At 41.7% G+C, this 16269-nt stretch overlaps 1 protein-coding gene across 8 annotated transcripts in view; it reads left to right on the top strand.

The window, feature by feature from the left end:
- The window catches only part of fat3a (FAT atypical cadherin 3a), a 193582-nt gene that overhangs the window by 107900 nt on the left and 69413 nt on the right, over positions 1-16269 (top strand). For all 8 annotated transcript variants that reach the window (XM_046388057.1, XM_046388064.1, XM_046388062.1 and 5 more), the window contains 4 exons: positions 8439-8714; positions 11304-11514; positions 11640-14368; positions 14481-15852. In XM_046388057.1, coding sequence (XP_046244013.1) covers positions 8439-8714; positions 11304-11514; positions 11640-14368; positions 14481-15852 — 4588 coding nt within the window. The remainder of the gene's footprint in view (positions 1-8438; positions 8715-11303; positions 11515-11639; positions 14369-14480; positions 15853-16269) is intronic.

The raw sequence follows: 16269 nt of genomic DNA, 5'->3' as shown, positions 1-16269 counted from the left end.
TGGGCTGCCCAGCTGGTAGCCTCTCTCCCATACCTCTTCAACCTCTCCTTGAGACTGAGAAAGGTGCCTCAACTGTGGATGTTGTGGCAAATCAGGAGGATGGGTGAATGTCACTATGGCACTGAAGAGGGCAGCGAGGAGATGGGTGCATCCATCTTAAATCTTGAATTCTCAAGAGGAACAGGGAAGGTGAGGTAGGTGCCGCAGCTGCATTGGATTGCACAGAGTGAGGGACAAAGCCTGCTTCGATTTGGAGAGAGTATGGAGACACTGTTGGTATGAATTTAAAGATTATTTGTTGGGCACATGGACTTATCTTTGATAATTTAATTTAATCATGAGTGATTGTTTGATTTGATTTGATTTTAAAAGAAAAAAAAAATCTTATTTACGTGTATTAGTGATTTTGATTTAAATGAACTGTGTAGGAGCCAGAGTTGGTGGATTTGATTTAAAATATTCTGTCCTATTATTTATGTTTAAGGTTATCAACCTGATTTGACCCTCATCCAAGCTGAATCTAAATAAAGCAAAAGGAAGAAATGGAAAAGAAATCTGAGTTGTCCACTGCGTCCTCTGTTGCCATCTAGATCTTTTTCAAGTTTGGGCAGAAATTGAAGCAAAAAACCTAAATAACTTGACAGTGGAAGACCTCCTGCATTATCGTGTGACGAAGACAAATCATCCCAGCGGTCTTAATGACTACAGACCTATAGCACTGAAATCACATGCTATGAAGACCTTTGAGAGGCTGGTTCTGAGGCAACTGAGGAACCTGCGTTCACATTTCCTACACACACTGCAATTTGGATACCAGCCACACATCGGGGTGGAGGACGTCATCATCTTTATGACACACAAGGCCCTGTATCACCTGGAAAAGCAGGATAGCACTGTAAGAACAACTTCAGTGCTTTCAACACCCTACAGTCCAGGCTGTAGGTAAGAGTCTGGAGGGAAGGACAGGTGCTTAAGCACTGCAGTTTTGGTGTGGAGCTGATTGGAGGGAATGCATCTCACCTGTGCAGGTGAGTTGGTAGGAGCTCAGGTCTGCTCCAGACTGACATACAAGGATGGACAAACACCCACACACAGAATTAACAGACAATAAAACACAGGGAGACAAAGGGAGCAAAGCCAGTAATCCTGATGAAGCAGGGGTGCAGGATCCTAAAATTCAGACCACAATTACTCAGCCAAATATTAAAAAAGTATGGAGCACACAGACTTTTAAGAACTATTTCTTTACGTTTCTCATTCAGCAACTCTCAGTTGTGTGATTTTTAAGGGAGTTTATGGATATTGTGGTAAATAATTCAATGAATTTAGTGTGTTCCCAAACATCAGCTGCTTACCATGGCAGGTAAAACACTTACTTTTTATGACATTAAGTAAAATGGATATCAGACAGCACGTTTCATGGGTACTTACAGAACATGTCATTTGTGTAAGTGGCCAATCATTATGGACCATAATGAAGGACAAATGTGACCAGACCACTTCTGAAAGTGATCTGAGCGATCACATCTCAGTGTATCTTTGGTGAATTCACACTTGTTCATAGCCATCCACTTGTGAACAAATCACACAAGAGTTTTTAAAAGAATTATACTGCTGCTTCCTGGGTAGCTCTTCTTTGTAATTTAATCTGAGGCTTGAAACAGGTTGGAAAATCCACAAGGTTGAACCCTCATGTTTTTATTATGTTTCGAGACACTAGTTGAGATTTTTTTTTACAGAAGTATTATTAATTGTGCTTGTTTCTTTTGTTCCTACATCTTAGCCCCTGCTCATGTCTTGCCTTTTTATAACTTTTCAGCCCTTACTTCCTTAATTTTTTATTTATGCCCTCGCTAATCATGCTTGTTTTTTTTTCAATTTTTTTCAACCTGGATTTGCTTTTTTATCCATCTCGCTACGTTTGCACAGCTACAGCATGGCTGCTTTGTTTACTCCCAGGATCACCTGATCGCACTGAAACAAGCCGGTTTGGTGGCCAGAACAACTGATGTTCCTGTAGAAATCCACAGGAAGACACACTGAGGATGCAGAAGAGGAACAAAGCTACAAGGGAAAAAAAGCTGGGTCAAGAAAGCAGAGATTTAGGGAGAAGAGGAGATATAAGTTGTGTCTCCCCTCACTCGCCATAGCAGTGCTAGCCAGGAGTCAGAGGGAGTACTGGGAGCATAGTGTCATGTGTTGTACAGAAACATGGCTGCACCAGTTTGTACCTGACAACAACATTTCCAGTGAGGGCATTCAGACTATTCAGGGCGTGTAAGACTGCATAGAGAGCAGTAAGTGAAAAGCAGCAGGACCTCCTGTTCTAGTTAACAACAGATGGTGTTACCCTGGTTACATTACGGTTAAGAAACATGTTTGTTACCCAGACATTGAACTGTTAGTTATAGGACTTAGACCATATTATCACTGGTTTCTGTTGTCCGACTAGCAGCAGAAGAGTTGAGGGCAGCATGGAAAGGGCCAATGAACTTAATCTGTACCTCAACAGATTTGACATCATGGCCCTGACCCACGAACCCCAGGACTCCTCAGTTGTTGTTCAAATTCAAATTCAAATACCACCAACCCCCTCACCAATACCATCACTCATTGCTTCACAGTTGACCAGGTTACGAGACAGCGGAGGAGAATCCACTTGAGCAAGGCTGCTGGTGTCAAGATTGGTCGGCGTCGCTGACGCAGAAAAGAGCTGAACCCCGATGCAGAGTCAAAGGAGCAGGCAGGCAGAGGTCCGAGCAAAAGTCTTTAATTAATAGTAACAAAAAAAACAACTCAAAAGCACACTCTTACCGTGGCAGGGTCTATGAATATCTGTGGCTAAATCACCAAGGCAAGGCAAGGCAAGGCAAGGCAAAACTAAACAAACATTCCTGGCATGACATGGGGGGGGAAAAACGCAGACGCTCTGACAAAAGTGACTGGGAAGACAAGGACTAAATAGACATCACAACGAGACACAGGTGACACACATCAGGAGGGAGAAAGCAATCAGGAAAACCAAAGCAAAGCTACATGAAAACAGGGCACACAGGGGAAGAGACACTTTCAAAATAAAACAGGACATGACAAAAACCTTGAACATAATACAAGGAAACACATGACAAGACAAACATGAAACATGGCACATGGACTGAAATCAAAAGACAAGGCATAACCAAAAACCAGGCATAACAGCTGGTCCTGATGGTGTTAACCCCAGGGTGCTCAAAGCTTGTGCCCCCCAGCTGTGAGGAAGTACTTCACCATGTCTTCACCTTGAGCCTAGATCTTCAAAGGGTCCCTGTGCTGTGGAAGACGTCCTGCCTCGTTCCTGTGCCAAAGACATCCCATTGAAATCCCACATTATGAAGACTTTGGGGAGGCTTCTGTTCACCCACCAGCCCCGACTAGGAGTTGAGAATGCCATCATCTACTTGCTGAATTGTGTCTGTGTATGCCTGGACAAACCGGCGAACGCTGTGAGGGTCATGTTTTGTTTTGTTTTTTTTACTTTTCCAGGGCACTTAACAGCATCTGTCCAGCTCTACTGTCCGCCTACAGCTTAATGTGACAAATACCAAGGTACTGGTAGTGGACCTTAGGAGGACCAAGACTCTGGTCACACCCATCTTCATCCACTGTGGGGAAATACAAATACCTGGGTGTGTACATAGACACTAAACTGGACTGGATTAAGAACACTGACGCAGTCTACAAAAAAAGCCAGAGCTACTTCTATTTCCTGAAGAGGATGAGATTGTTTAACATCTGCCGGACGAGGATGAGGCTGAGGATGTTTTATGAGTCTGTGGTGACCAGTGCTGTCTTGTTTGCTGTTGTGTGCTGGGGCAGCAGGTTGAGGGTAGTGGATGCCAACAGCCTCAATAAATGGATTTGGAAAGCCAGTGATGTACAGTCATAGCCAGTCAGAAGTTCCCCTCCCTGCAAATTACCAGGAGGCTGCCTGCAGATTACCTTCCAGGTCCCTGCAGAGGTCTGTACTGCACGAGTTCCCCCCTCCTTCATACAGCATGCGATCAAGCTGTATGAAGGAAACCCTGATATTAAGGCCTGTTTACGGTGTTTTTTAGCCGGGTTTTTGCCCAGAAGGCTCTATGGCACTCTCTTGAACGGTCTCTGATGGGGACCTACAGTACAATGCCTCGCCAGACAGTGTTGTGTGAATGTGAAGACTCATTTGCATTGAAAATGTTCATCTACAGACACCTCTCCAGTAACTGACCTCCACCCAAAACACTTGGGCCATCACCATATCTATTGTTTGGGTTAAAATGCTGAGCATGTGATCCGCTGTAACACATGTGCAGGTGTATATATAAAACTGCACAACTGAGCTGAGCAATCAGTGTTGTTTTTCCTGTTAAAGTGTATGCGTGTGCACCACTCTCTGTAGCTCATGTCAGAATCGCCTGTCAGTCACTCTTGGCGGGGCTCGCCAGCCTGTTCCGTGATTAAAAGTTGTTCCCTTCTTTACATGGAGACACATTCAACAATGACTGCATCGTTGCATAATGACTATGTGAATGAATGGTTTGAGACACTTTGAGAATGTCGGGGTGGGGACTTATAGGCCTATTGAACTCAAATTGAACCAAAACTTTTACCAACAAATACAAAAACAGCCCTAATCCTCACTGTCTCTGATCTATTTGCTAAAGATCACATATATGCTATGTACTACCCCCAACATTTCCATACATTTATCACCAGTAGCTGTGTTTTCTTGCATGTGAGGACCTTCGCCCCGTCTACCGAAAGAAAAAGTTAAAAAATACATAAATAATTAATTAATAATTGGTGCCCCCTGGCGTTGTAATTACGCCCTCGCGAGTGCGTCGCTGCAGTTACTGTAGCTCTGCAAGAGGGGGGTGGGGGGTGGAGGTAGGGTCACTCACCGAGGTCAAACCACTGGAATAAGGAGGAGGGGGAAAGGGGATCCTCCTAATTGCTCCACAGTTATGGAATCAAAAAGCACTCAAAGTAAATTTCATTCATAACACTAGATAGTTGCCTACTGTAGGCCTATTTCAAATTCCATACACTCTTGTTTTTCGTCTGTGGGTTGTGCGAAGGTCAATAATATAGCCTTACTATTCAAAAATCTGTACACCACCAATGTATTGGTTTAGTCTTGACCCCTGCTGTCCGTCACGTCAGAGGGCATTGGCATTGATTGTTGATTCCCGATTCGACTCCGATTCAGGTAATAAACATATTGGATAGAAAAAGGCCAAAGCTATCGGGTGCTTATTTCGGAAAGAAAAGGAAAGAAGAAGAGGAGAAACACTCCAAAGACAAAGGTATGTAGCTAATGTTCCCTCTGTACTATATGACTGTAATTACGTTAATTGTTTAGCGGTCATTAGATTGTTTGCTAATAAGTTAGTTGTAAGTTGGAAGTTATCAGTACCTTTGCTGTCATTGCTTTGTGACCATTTGGTTATCGCACTATATTGTATTTGGCCGTCAGAATTTTCCGTGCAGTAAGCTAGCCTTAAAAAGACCGACGTTGCCCACATTTACACACAGTATAACGTTAATAGAATTTGGGCAATGTAGCATTTCTCTTCCTGTTAGTTGTGATTAATCCAGTTTTGCTATTTCTTAAAACCATGTTTTGTTCCACTGCTGTGTGCTCTGAATAATGTGCCAAATCAAATGTGCTGTTCTACAGAAATGCCTGAACCCCCACAAAGTTCAACTGCCACAGGGGAAGAGCCTCTTTTAACAGACCCTGACGACAGGCCATCACCTCTGACAGACAGCATAAGGACCGAGTTGGTACACAGAGGGCCAAGTTAGGTGGCATCAGATTTCTTTTTTCCTTGGAATGAGAGTGATGGGAGATGTTGTCACCAGAAGGATCAGGTTTTAGTTCTGTGTGTGTGAAGGATTTGTGTATTTTGACTTGTATTTTATTGTTGTTATTTATATTCAATTATTCTTCTTTGTTGTGCTTTTTTATTCTTGTGATGTGAAATGTGTATTTTCTTTCAGTTCAATTCAATTCAGCTTTATTTATAAAGTTTTATTGTATTTCTATCTTAATAAAGTTTATACATAAACTTTTCACCCGATGTTCTCTTTCTTAAGCAGCAGATTGCACTCTGTTCACCTTTCTGTAATATTATTGATATGAGATCATTCATCATTGTTTATATTCCAACTGATGATGGTGGTGTCATCACTAAGTGTCACAACAAGTGTCTATCAAACTTTCTGTAGTGTCTAGTCTATACAACTACCCTGTGGTCACCCCCATTCTGATGAAGTGCTTTGAGAAACTCTTTCTCCAGCACATCAGAGACAGCATCAGTTTGGACCTTCATCAGTATGCAATGCCATCTCCTTTACACTGAGATGATGTGATATGATACTGATGATACTGTACATGATACTGATTGGTAAACCTGAGTGACACACTCTGAAACTGGATGTTGGACTCCCTCACGACTAGACCCCAGACAGTTTGAATTGGAAGCCACATGTCCTCAAAGTGAGCATAAAATGTGATGAGCATTACAGGGTGTGAGTGGTACTGCTTTTGTAGCTTCTGATGGTCTAGATCAGCGGGCCCCAACCTGTTTTTGCGCCACGGACGGGTTAAATATCAGACCGTATTTTCTCGGACCAGCCTTTACGGTGGACCGGATAAATACAAATACAACAAAATAAAATAGACCAGCATAAAAACTGGGGTATTTTTAAAATATAGCAATAAAAGTGAATCCAATGTGTACTCGCAACTTTATTAGCAGCCAACAACATAACATTAGTAACATCCTCTCTGCTCTCAATGCTCTCTGGTCGCTATGGTAACATTTAAACATGCCTTCAAATTAATATACACCGCAATAGTGTATGAAAAATACAACACACCATAATGCTGAATCAGTGGGAGCTCTGAGCCTGTTTCTTTGTAACAAAACTGTCCCATCTAGGGCCTTTCCCCTTTCCAGAGACGTTTGTTTTTTTACTCATTTTGCTAGCTTGTGGGTTTATTTTTAGCAGTAACGTATCACGTGACCGAGACAAGCGTCTTGACATGCGTCAAGAGTGATCATAGACGGATGTAGTGGAGAGAATCTGTTCATTTTTCAACATAAAACATCGTTCAGACTCAGATGATCAATAAAATGGAAATAATGTAAGTTTCTTATTCTTTCTGTGCGACCCGATACCAAATGACCCACGGACCGGTACAACATCATCACATCAACAAAAGATTCTGGTGAATTCTCTGGGCAGATAATATGGCCAGTATCTTAACGTTAAAAACTTGACATCTACGAAACATTAATTTTGCCCATTAATTTTGACTATGGTTGAGCATCAAGCATCATTGATGTTAACACAAAGTTTGTTTTCCCTCCTCTTACCTGTCCTCCGACTTCTTCTCTATTTTCCCTTTGCTCCATCATAACGTTACAGCCCATGTTCCCTATCTTTCATTGCCTGCTTTTCTGTCTCTTCTGTCTGCCCGTCTCTGTCTCTCCTCCTGTAGTTTCTTGGCTCATGCTGGTCTTTATCACCAGTCATCTGTAACTCAGGAACTTTCCCTAAGTCATAACACAAGTAAACCACAAACAAGCTCCATAACTTTTCTGCAATGTGCTCTCATTCAACTGTGTTCAACACTGTACAACCTGAGCTCTGTTAGATGAATCCAGTGACAAGAGGAACAGTTGAGTAAAGTGAGTGTTGTTGTCATACATTAAGTTCCACAAAGTTGAACTATTTATTTTGTTTCTTCAAATTAATGCAATGATTGCAGCATTGAAATGCGTTTATTTTGATCTAATTTTTCTTTAAGTTAGTTGTCCACAACAGCCTTTGATGTTCCCATATAGGTGAAACACCTGAGTACTCAATTGCTGACACTGCAAGAAACTGGTCCAACCGGGCTTTTATAAACAGCAGTGAGAGACCAAGCAGAAGCTTTATCATACAATATTATACCCTGCTGCTGTACAGAAACATCTGAATCCACTTAACCATATTTTCTAACAGCCATTATCATTGGAATGAGAGTATCAAAAACATAGTCTAGTAATCCTCTCAACCTGTCTGTCCAATGCATTTCTGAAAAGTTGTCAGTCATGAGACAAACTGAGGTTCCTGAGAACTGACTCCAAATCCCTCCCTCCTAAAAATTACATTCATATACTACTAACCTGCATTAGCAAATATCTTTTGAAGTAAATGTAATGTTGTATGAATTATTGATGACTAATGTTAGTATTGTGTATTGTTGTGTGTGTAGTGTATCAATATTTTGATTCAACATATCTACAATTGCTAAAATATAATGTGAAGAAAGAGTGAACATATCAGCAAAATGTCTGCTACTCTGCTGGATGAGCTACAGTATTCTGCTTGATGAGTTCCTTCCTTTCTCTTTGTCAATGTGCCAGGTTCACATCACTGTTATGGACTACAATGACAACGCTCCCATCTTCTCCCAACCAACTTATGATGTCACTATTTCTGAAGACACACCTCCTGATACTGAGGTAGTCCAGGTTCGGGCTTCAGACCGTGATGAGCATCATCGGTTGACCTACTCTCTGCAGAACTCCATAGACCCCAGTAGCATGCGTCTGTTCCACATCCACCCCACCCTGGGCACCATCTACACTGCTCAGAGGCTGGACCACGAATCCTGTGCCCAGCACATCCTGACCGTTATTGTAAGTCTATGTCAGTCTCTCTATTGATGACTTACTGTATATGTAGGTTCTTGTGCTAAGACTTGTGACTCTTTGAACACCCCAATTTTCACTGCATTGTAAAAATCATACAAGAATTTATTGGAATCAATTATTTTTTCTCATTAGCTTAATGTAAATATACAAGATTTATTTTGAGTTGATTAAACTTAAAATTTTGAGTGTTTATTTTCAATCAGAACTCAAACAAGAGTTCCTCTAACTTTTTCTCTCGTTCTCTTGAAATGATTAATTGGATAAATGTATTGTACAGAGTTCAATCAGTTCAATCCAAATAAAGAGGAATATAAAACATAGTAACAGACTTCCCAAAATGAATTGCTGTTGAGTTAAAAACTCTCCTGAGAATCTTCATTTTTGCAGCTTGAAAGAAACATATATGATTAAAACTTGCCATGTGTTATTATTATTGTGGTATTGAGTTCAGTCAGTTTGCCAGTGTAAGAATAATAAGTGTAAGAATAATTGCTGATTCAACTTAATATTTAAAGGTTAGTGAACATGTTATCTCATGCTCAGTTATTTTAACAGGTGAGAAAAAACTTAAAGAAGATTTAAAAGAAGATTTTGAACCAATTGGTTGAATATTTAAGGAATGAGATGACCTTATATTATTAAAAAGAAACATCCAAAATTAATGTGATGGAGTCCAGTTTTCTGGCATTGTTGCATTAGAATGTATCTTGTCTTGTCTTGAGGGAATTCTCTCTTCCTGATCATTCATCCTGCTGACAGTTTTCCAGACTAAAAACAGCAACAAGCAATTGTAGCTGCTAACTATAATTAGATGCCATGTTGCAGAAAAGAGCTTCACAAAATTCATGGCTCAGTACATACCTCTTTGGGATTACAGGTTGGTTTTAATATGTTTTCAGCTGAGTAATTTCATCAAAGGAAATGCAGAATTCATTTATATTTTATTTTTAGCATGATTATTCTTGTGAAAAAAATTGTAGCATATGGAAAATATGAAAAATTGAATAACCAAATTTCAACATGTCAGTACTGTTTCTCATTGTTATAAAAGACTAATCTGCAGATTCTCTAATTGATAGCAACTGTCTGGTTCACAAGGCACTGAATCAATCAAGAAATTTGTGTATCAGACTGAAAGTGCTGTAACCCAACTGCATGCTAAATATTATATCTTACAGATATAAATGGATATACATTATATTCCAAGTTGTAACCCAACTGCATGCTAAATATTATATCTTACAGATATACATGGATATTCACAAGACCCAACCAATTACACACCTTACTTGATTGGGTCTAAGGTATTAATGTTGATATACTTTGATCATACATTCAAATCATGACAGCAAATCATGACCTGGAAAGCGCAGAGATTTATTATGAAGCTTCCAGTAGTGTACATAATGTTAAGACTGGCAGGACACAAAGTGCATGACCCAAACGCATAACTCAGGGAACTGGATTAAATTAAACTTCTTTGATTCAACGGCAGAGATTTGGTACACAGAAAGGCAGTCAGTGGAAGCAAACACATCCAGTGGGTTGAGCAAAGGCTAGGTCAAATAGTCAAGAAAACACAGGGAAGAATGCTGTAACTCTAGGGAACATAACAAACTGGCAAAGAGACAAAGATTAGACAGGGATATATATGCACAGAAAGTAACAAGAAACATCCATCCATCCATTTTCTATACCGCTTATCCGTCAGGGTCGCGGGGGAGCTGGAGCCTATCCCAGCTGACTACGGGCGAGAGGCGGGGTACACCCTGGACTGGTCGCTAGCCAATCGCAGGGCCAACACACAAAGACAGACAACCACACACTCTCACACTCACACCTAGGGGCAATTTAGAGTAGCCAATTAACCTAATGTGCATGTTTTTGGTATTGTGGGAGGAAGCCGGAGAACCCGCAGAAAACCCACGCAGGCACAGGGAGAACATGCAAACTCCACATAGAAGGGCCCAGACCGGGAGTCGAACCTGGAACCCTCTTGCTATGAGGCGACAGTGCTAACCACTGCACCACCGTGCCGCCCGTAACAAGAAACACTTGAAACAAATTTGGGCTAACAGTCATAATGGTAGGAAAACAGACAGAGGCATGAAGTGCAAAGCTATAGCCAACAAAGAGACAACAATTAACAAAATAAAACAGGAAGTATCAAACATAACTAGACAAAATGACTGGGAGATGTGAAGAACCAAAAGAACCATTCAACCAAGGTTAACTTAAAGTCTCTCGCTAAATTGCCCACTGTCAAGATGAAGGAATATTTTCTGTCAGTAAAGGGCTGTCATAAAATCAAGAAATTTCCGATTTCAGTATTTGGTTGTTTCACTCTTAATGGTTAGGCTATGGAACTTGAGTGGTCAGAACAACAGGTGCTCTTTGAAAGTAAAGAGGGGAAATAATTTGCTATACTTGTAGTCCTGTGTCTTGTCTGTCTGCTATGTAGAGCAGCAGGAGAGGTAATGGCAATTCTCAAATCTTTGATCTCATTCTGCCTGAATTCACTGTTTAGCAATGACTTTTGCTGTTGTCATTTGTTTTTGTTTGAATTGTCCACAGGTGAAGGACCAAGAGTTTCCATACAGAAAGAGCCTGGCTCGTGTGCTGATAGAGGTGGAAGATATAAATGACCATGTACCTATCTTCACCAGTGCTCTGTATGAAGGCTTTGTCTATGAGTCAGCTGCAGTGGGATCAGCTGTGGTCCAGGTCACTGCCCTGGACAAAGACAAAGGCGCGAATGCAGAGCTACACTACTCCATTGAAGCAGGTATCACCTACAACATTTGCTTTTTTATGTTCAAGTTTTTTTAGACCCTGTAAGAAATTGCCCTTAAAAAATTGTCATATTAATTTTTTTTTTTTTTTTTTTGGGGGGGGGGTGTTTTGCAACAGGGAACGATGGAGATACATTCCATATTGAACAAGTTCTGGGTATCATCACTGTTGCACATGATCTGGACTTGTCCAGCATAGGCCATTATATTCTCACTGTCAGAGCTACAGACAGTGGCTCCCCTCCCCTGTCCACCACCACTGTAGTGCGTATTGCTGTCACTCTCTCTGACAACACTGGCCCAAAGTTCCCTCAGCCTGAGTACCAGGCTGAGATCACAGAGAATGCGATAGTGGGGACCTCCGTTGCCACAGTCAGTGCAGTCAGCCAGTCAACCCTCACATATGACATCAAGCAAGGCAATACCAATCATGTTTTTCAGATAAATCAGTACAGTGGAGTGATTACAACTCAGAAGTCTCTAGATTATGAGACCACAGCATCTTACACCCTCATAGTTCAGGCTGTCAACATGGCTGGCATGGCCTCCAATGCTACTCTCTTAATCCAGGTAAGGGATGAGAATGATAACCCACCAGTTTTCCAGCACCTTCACTATCATGGCAGCATCAGTGAGGCAGCACCAGTCAATAGTGTGGTCTTGAACTCAGATGACTCACCCCTAGTAATCAAGGCCACTGATGCTGACCGCAACCAAAATGCTCTGTTGGTCTACCAGATTGTTGAGGACACTGCAAAAATGTTCTTCACAGTGGACTCTGGAACTGGTTCCATCAGAACTATTGCTAATATAGACCATGAGACCATTTCCAACTTCCACTTTCATGTCCATGTGAGGGACAGTGGTAGGCCACAATTGACAGCAGACAGTCCAACTGAAGTCACGATACAGGTGATTGACACAAATGATTCACCACCTTGCTTCACCCAAAATAGCTATAAAACAGTCCTACTGCTCCCCACATATGTGGGAGTAGAGGTTTTGCAGGTTTCAGCCATAGACCCTGACAGAGATGTCTCTACAGAACTCACCTACTCTGTGACTGAGGGAGTACTAGAGCACTTTGCTATCAAACCATCCAGTGGGGTCATAATTGTCAAACACAATAACTTCTCCAAAGAACATTTTCGCTTTAGTGTCAAAGTTTCAGATGGGAAATTCTCCAGCACAGCTTTGGTGACCATTCTTGTGCAAGAAGCTCTGGACGCTGGGCTCAGCTTTAGCCAAAGCGTTTACTCTTCATCCATTCAAGAGAATGTGTCAAATATCACCAAAGTGGCTGTTGTCAATGCTGTAGGAAACCGTCTCAATGAACCACTGAAGTACAACTTGTTGAATGCTGGTACATATTTCAGAATTCGTCCAACTTCTGGCGTGATCCAAACCACAGGCATACCCTTTGACCGTGAAGCGCAAGAGTTCTATGAACTGGTTGTCGAGGCAAGAAGGGAGCACGATCATGTGCACGTCGTCAGAGTTATGGTTAGAGTCCATATTGAGGACGTAAATGATAATGCCCCTGTATTTGTTGGACTACCTTATTATGCAGCCGTTAAAGTAGAAGCTGAGCCAGGATCACCTATTTTCAGAGTTATGGCAGTAGATGGAGATAAAGGTGTTAATGGAGAGGTGTCTTACTACCTCAAGGATGACCATGGTCACTTTGAGATTAATCGGCAGACAGGCAGTCTCATCCTCAAGAAGGCTTTTGAGTCAGACCTGTCTAATGTGGACTACCAGATGGTCATATATGCCAGAGACGGTGGTTATCCATCTCTATCATCTACTACAGAGTTTCCAATCACAGTAGTCAATAAAGCCATGCCCGTCTTTGACAAATCATTTTATTCTATCTCTGTGAATGAGGATGTCGCTGTGCACACTCCTATAGTCAGCATTAATGCCACTAGTCCGGAAGGTCAAAACATAATCTACACCATTGTTGATGGAGATCCATCTCTTCAGTTTGATGTTGGTTTTGATACTGGAGTTATAAGTGTCATACACTCTTTGGACTATGAAGAAACATCATCTTACCACCTGACCATTAGAGCCACAGACTATCTGACTGGTGCCCATGCTGAGGTTGATGTAGATCTGACTGTCCAGGATGTAAATGATAACCCACCTATCTTCCACAAAATGTCCTATAGGGTTGTTTTGTCTGAAACAGCCATGATTGGAACAGCAGCACTTCAAGTTATGGCCACTGACAAAGACTCAGAGAAGAACAATGTTGTTCGCTATCAGATCTTCTCAGATGCACATAACAGCACAGATTACTTTCACATTGATAGCAGTAGTGGATTAATTCTCACAGCACGTATGCTAGACCATGAACTAGTTCAGAAGTATAACTTTATTGTCAGGGCCACTGATAATGGGTTCCCACCTTTGAGTACTGAAGTATCAGTCACAGTTGTGGTGAATGACATGAACGACAATCCTCCAGTTTTTAACCAGCTGCTCTATGAAGCATACGTGAATGAGTTAGCACCTAGAGGTCACTTTGTAACATGTGTCCAGGCCTCAGATGCTGACAGCATGGATTTTGACAAGTTGGAGTACAGCATTCTATCAGGGAATGAAAGAATGAACTTTGTGATGGACAAAAAGACAGGAATCATCACACTGTCCAGCCATCTTAAGCAAAGAATGGAGCCCGTCTACAGCCTCAATGTTTCAGTGTCTGATGGGGTGTTCACCAGCACTGCACAGGTTCATGTTAAGGTCTTGGGAGCCAACCTGCACAGTCCAGTGTTTGGACAGAATATGTATGAAGTAGAGCTACGAGAGAATTCTGCTGTGGGAACCAAAGTTGTACAAGTAAGTACCACTGAAATTGTTGGATTATTTTCTTTCCTGTAATTTTCCAACATTGATAACATAACTTCATAAAACTTTCATGTCTGTACTGACTAACCTTTTGTAATTTCAGGTTAAGGCAACTGATGCAGACCCTGGAGTGTTTGGTTACATCATTTATTCCTTTGTTAATAATATGGGCAAAGACCAATTTAGCATTGATGCAAGTGGTCTGATCACCACTGTAGAAAAGCTTGATCGTGAGGACCCAGACAATAAGGACATTGTTCTGACAGTGGCAGCCCAAGACTCAGGTGGTTATGTTTCTTACACTACTGTACACGTTACTCTGTTGGATGATAATGATAATGCACCTCGCTTCTATGCCACAGAGTACCGAGCATCAGTCAAATCTGATGTGGCTGAAGGTTTTTTGGTTACACAGATTCAGGCTTATGATCCTGATGATGGTACCAACGCCAAAGTAATATATTCAATTTACAGAGAGGCACATGTCCCTGTGGTAGACATTTTGGAGATAGACCCAGATAATGGTTGGATGGTGACTAAAGGCAGCTTCAGCCACCTGAGGAACTCAGTATTATCTTTTTTTGTGAAGGCTATGGATGGAGGAAATCCAGTTCGGCACTCTCTAGTGTCTGTCTACATCCATGTTCTTTCTCCAGATGCTTTTATTCCTTCTTTTGACCAACAACAGTATTTATTTAGCATGCCAGAGGATACTCCCATAGGTTCAGCAATAGGGACAGTGTGCCTCAGTGCTCCTCCTGGATATGCCTCACTCTCTGCTACCTTTGCCCTGGCTAATGGAAAGACTGCAGAAAACAACCAAGATGGTGTATTTGTGGTGGAAAAGGATACAGGTTTGATCAAACTTGATAAGCCCTTGGATCATGAGATGATCAAAAGATACCACTTCAAAGTCACTGCCACTGTACAACAGGCTAAACTGGATTCTGTGACTTCTGTTGATGTTGAAGTCAAAGTGTCAGATATAAATGATAACAAACCAGCCTTTGAGGCAAACTCCTATGATGCCACAATTATGGAGGGACTGTCAGCTGGAACTAGAATCCTTCAAGTCCGAGCATTAGACCCAGACTCAGGAGCCAATAGTCAGGTAACATACAGTCTTGGGGTTTTAATCCAACCAGAAAGGGATTCGGAGACATTGGCTGGCACATTTATCATTGACAGCAATACAGGCTGGATTTCCACACGTATGGACCTGGACCATGAGACCAATCCATCCTACACATTCACTGTGGTGGCGTCAGACCTTGGGGAGACCCTGTCTTTTTCCAGTACCACTTCTGTGACCATAGCAGTTTCAGACATAAATGACAACCCGCCAAGGTTCTTGGAGCAGCACTACTTTGGCTCAGTTCAGGAGAGCGACCCTCCAGGTGAGGTGGTGGCAGTACTGAACACCAGAGATGATGACAGCTCCGCCATTAATAGACAAGTCAGCTACCACATCACTGGTGAGTACTGCTATAAATGTGTTGCCAGACAAGAATGCCAATATTAGTTTTTACAGCTACAGTGTAGTTAAGGTTAGGGACACATTTTTGTTTATTCATGTAAACTGAACTGAGGGACAAATAAAATACTTAATTAAAGTTCAGAAAGGATCATGGTTAGTTATTAAAAAGGTGAATGTTAATTGAAAGTCTTTCACAGGACACAAACCCTGGTGCATTGCAAGTCACACACCATACATACTCACCTTCCATCTTACTATGTTTTATATTTTAATTGTTTATATTTTAAAAATGTAGGCCCACCGCGAACCAAAGCCTGGACAAAACCTCTGACTATGAGAACATAAGCTCCTCAGTGGCAGAGTATCAGGGGTGGATGAGATCTGTCCTGGGTACCTTAAGTCTCTGGATGTTGTG

This window comes from Scatophagus argus, chromosome 5 (genome assembly GCF_020382885.2).
Source record: "Scatophagus argus isolate fScaArg1 chromosome 5, fScaArg1.pri, whole genome shotgun sequence".
Classification (NCBI taxonomy): Eukaryota; Metazoa; Chordata; class Actinopteri; family Scatophagidae; genus Scatophagus; species Scatophagus argus.
Note: the sequence above shows the minus strand (reverse complement) of the source record. Positions and strands in the feature narration are given on the sequence as shown.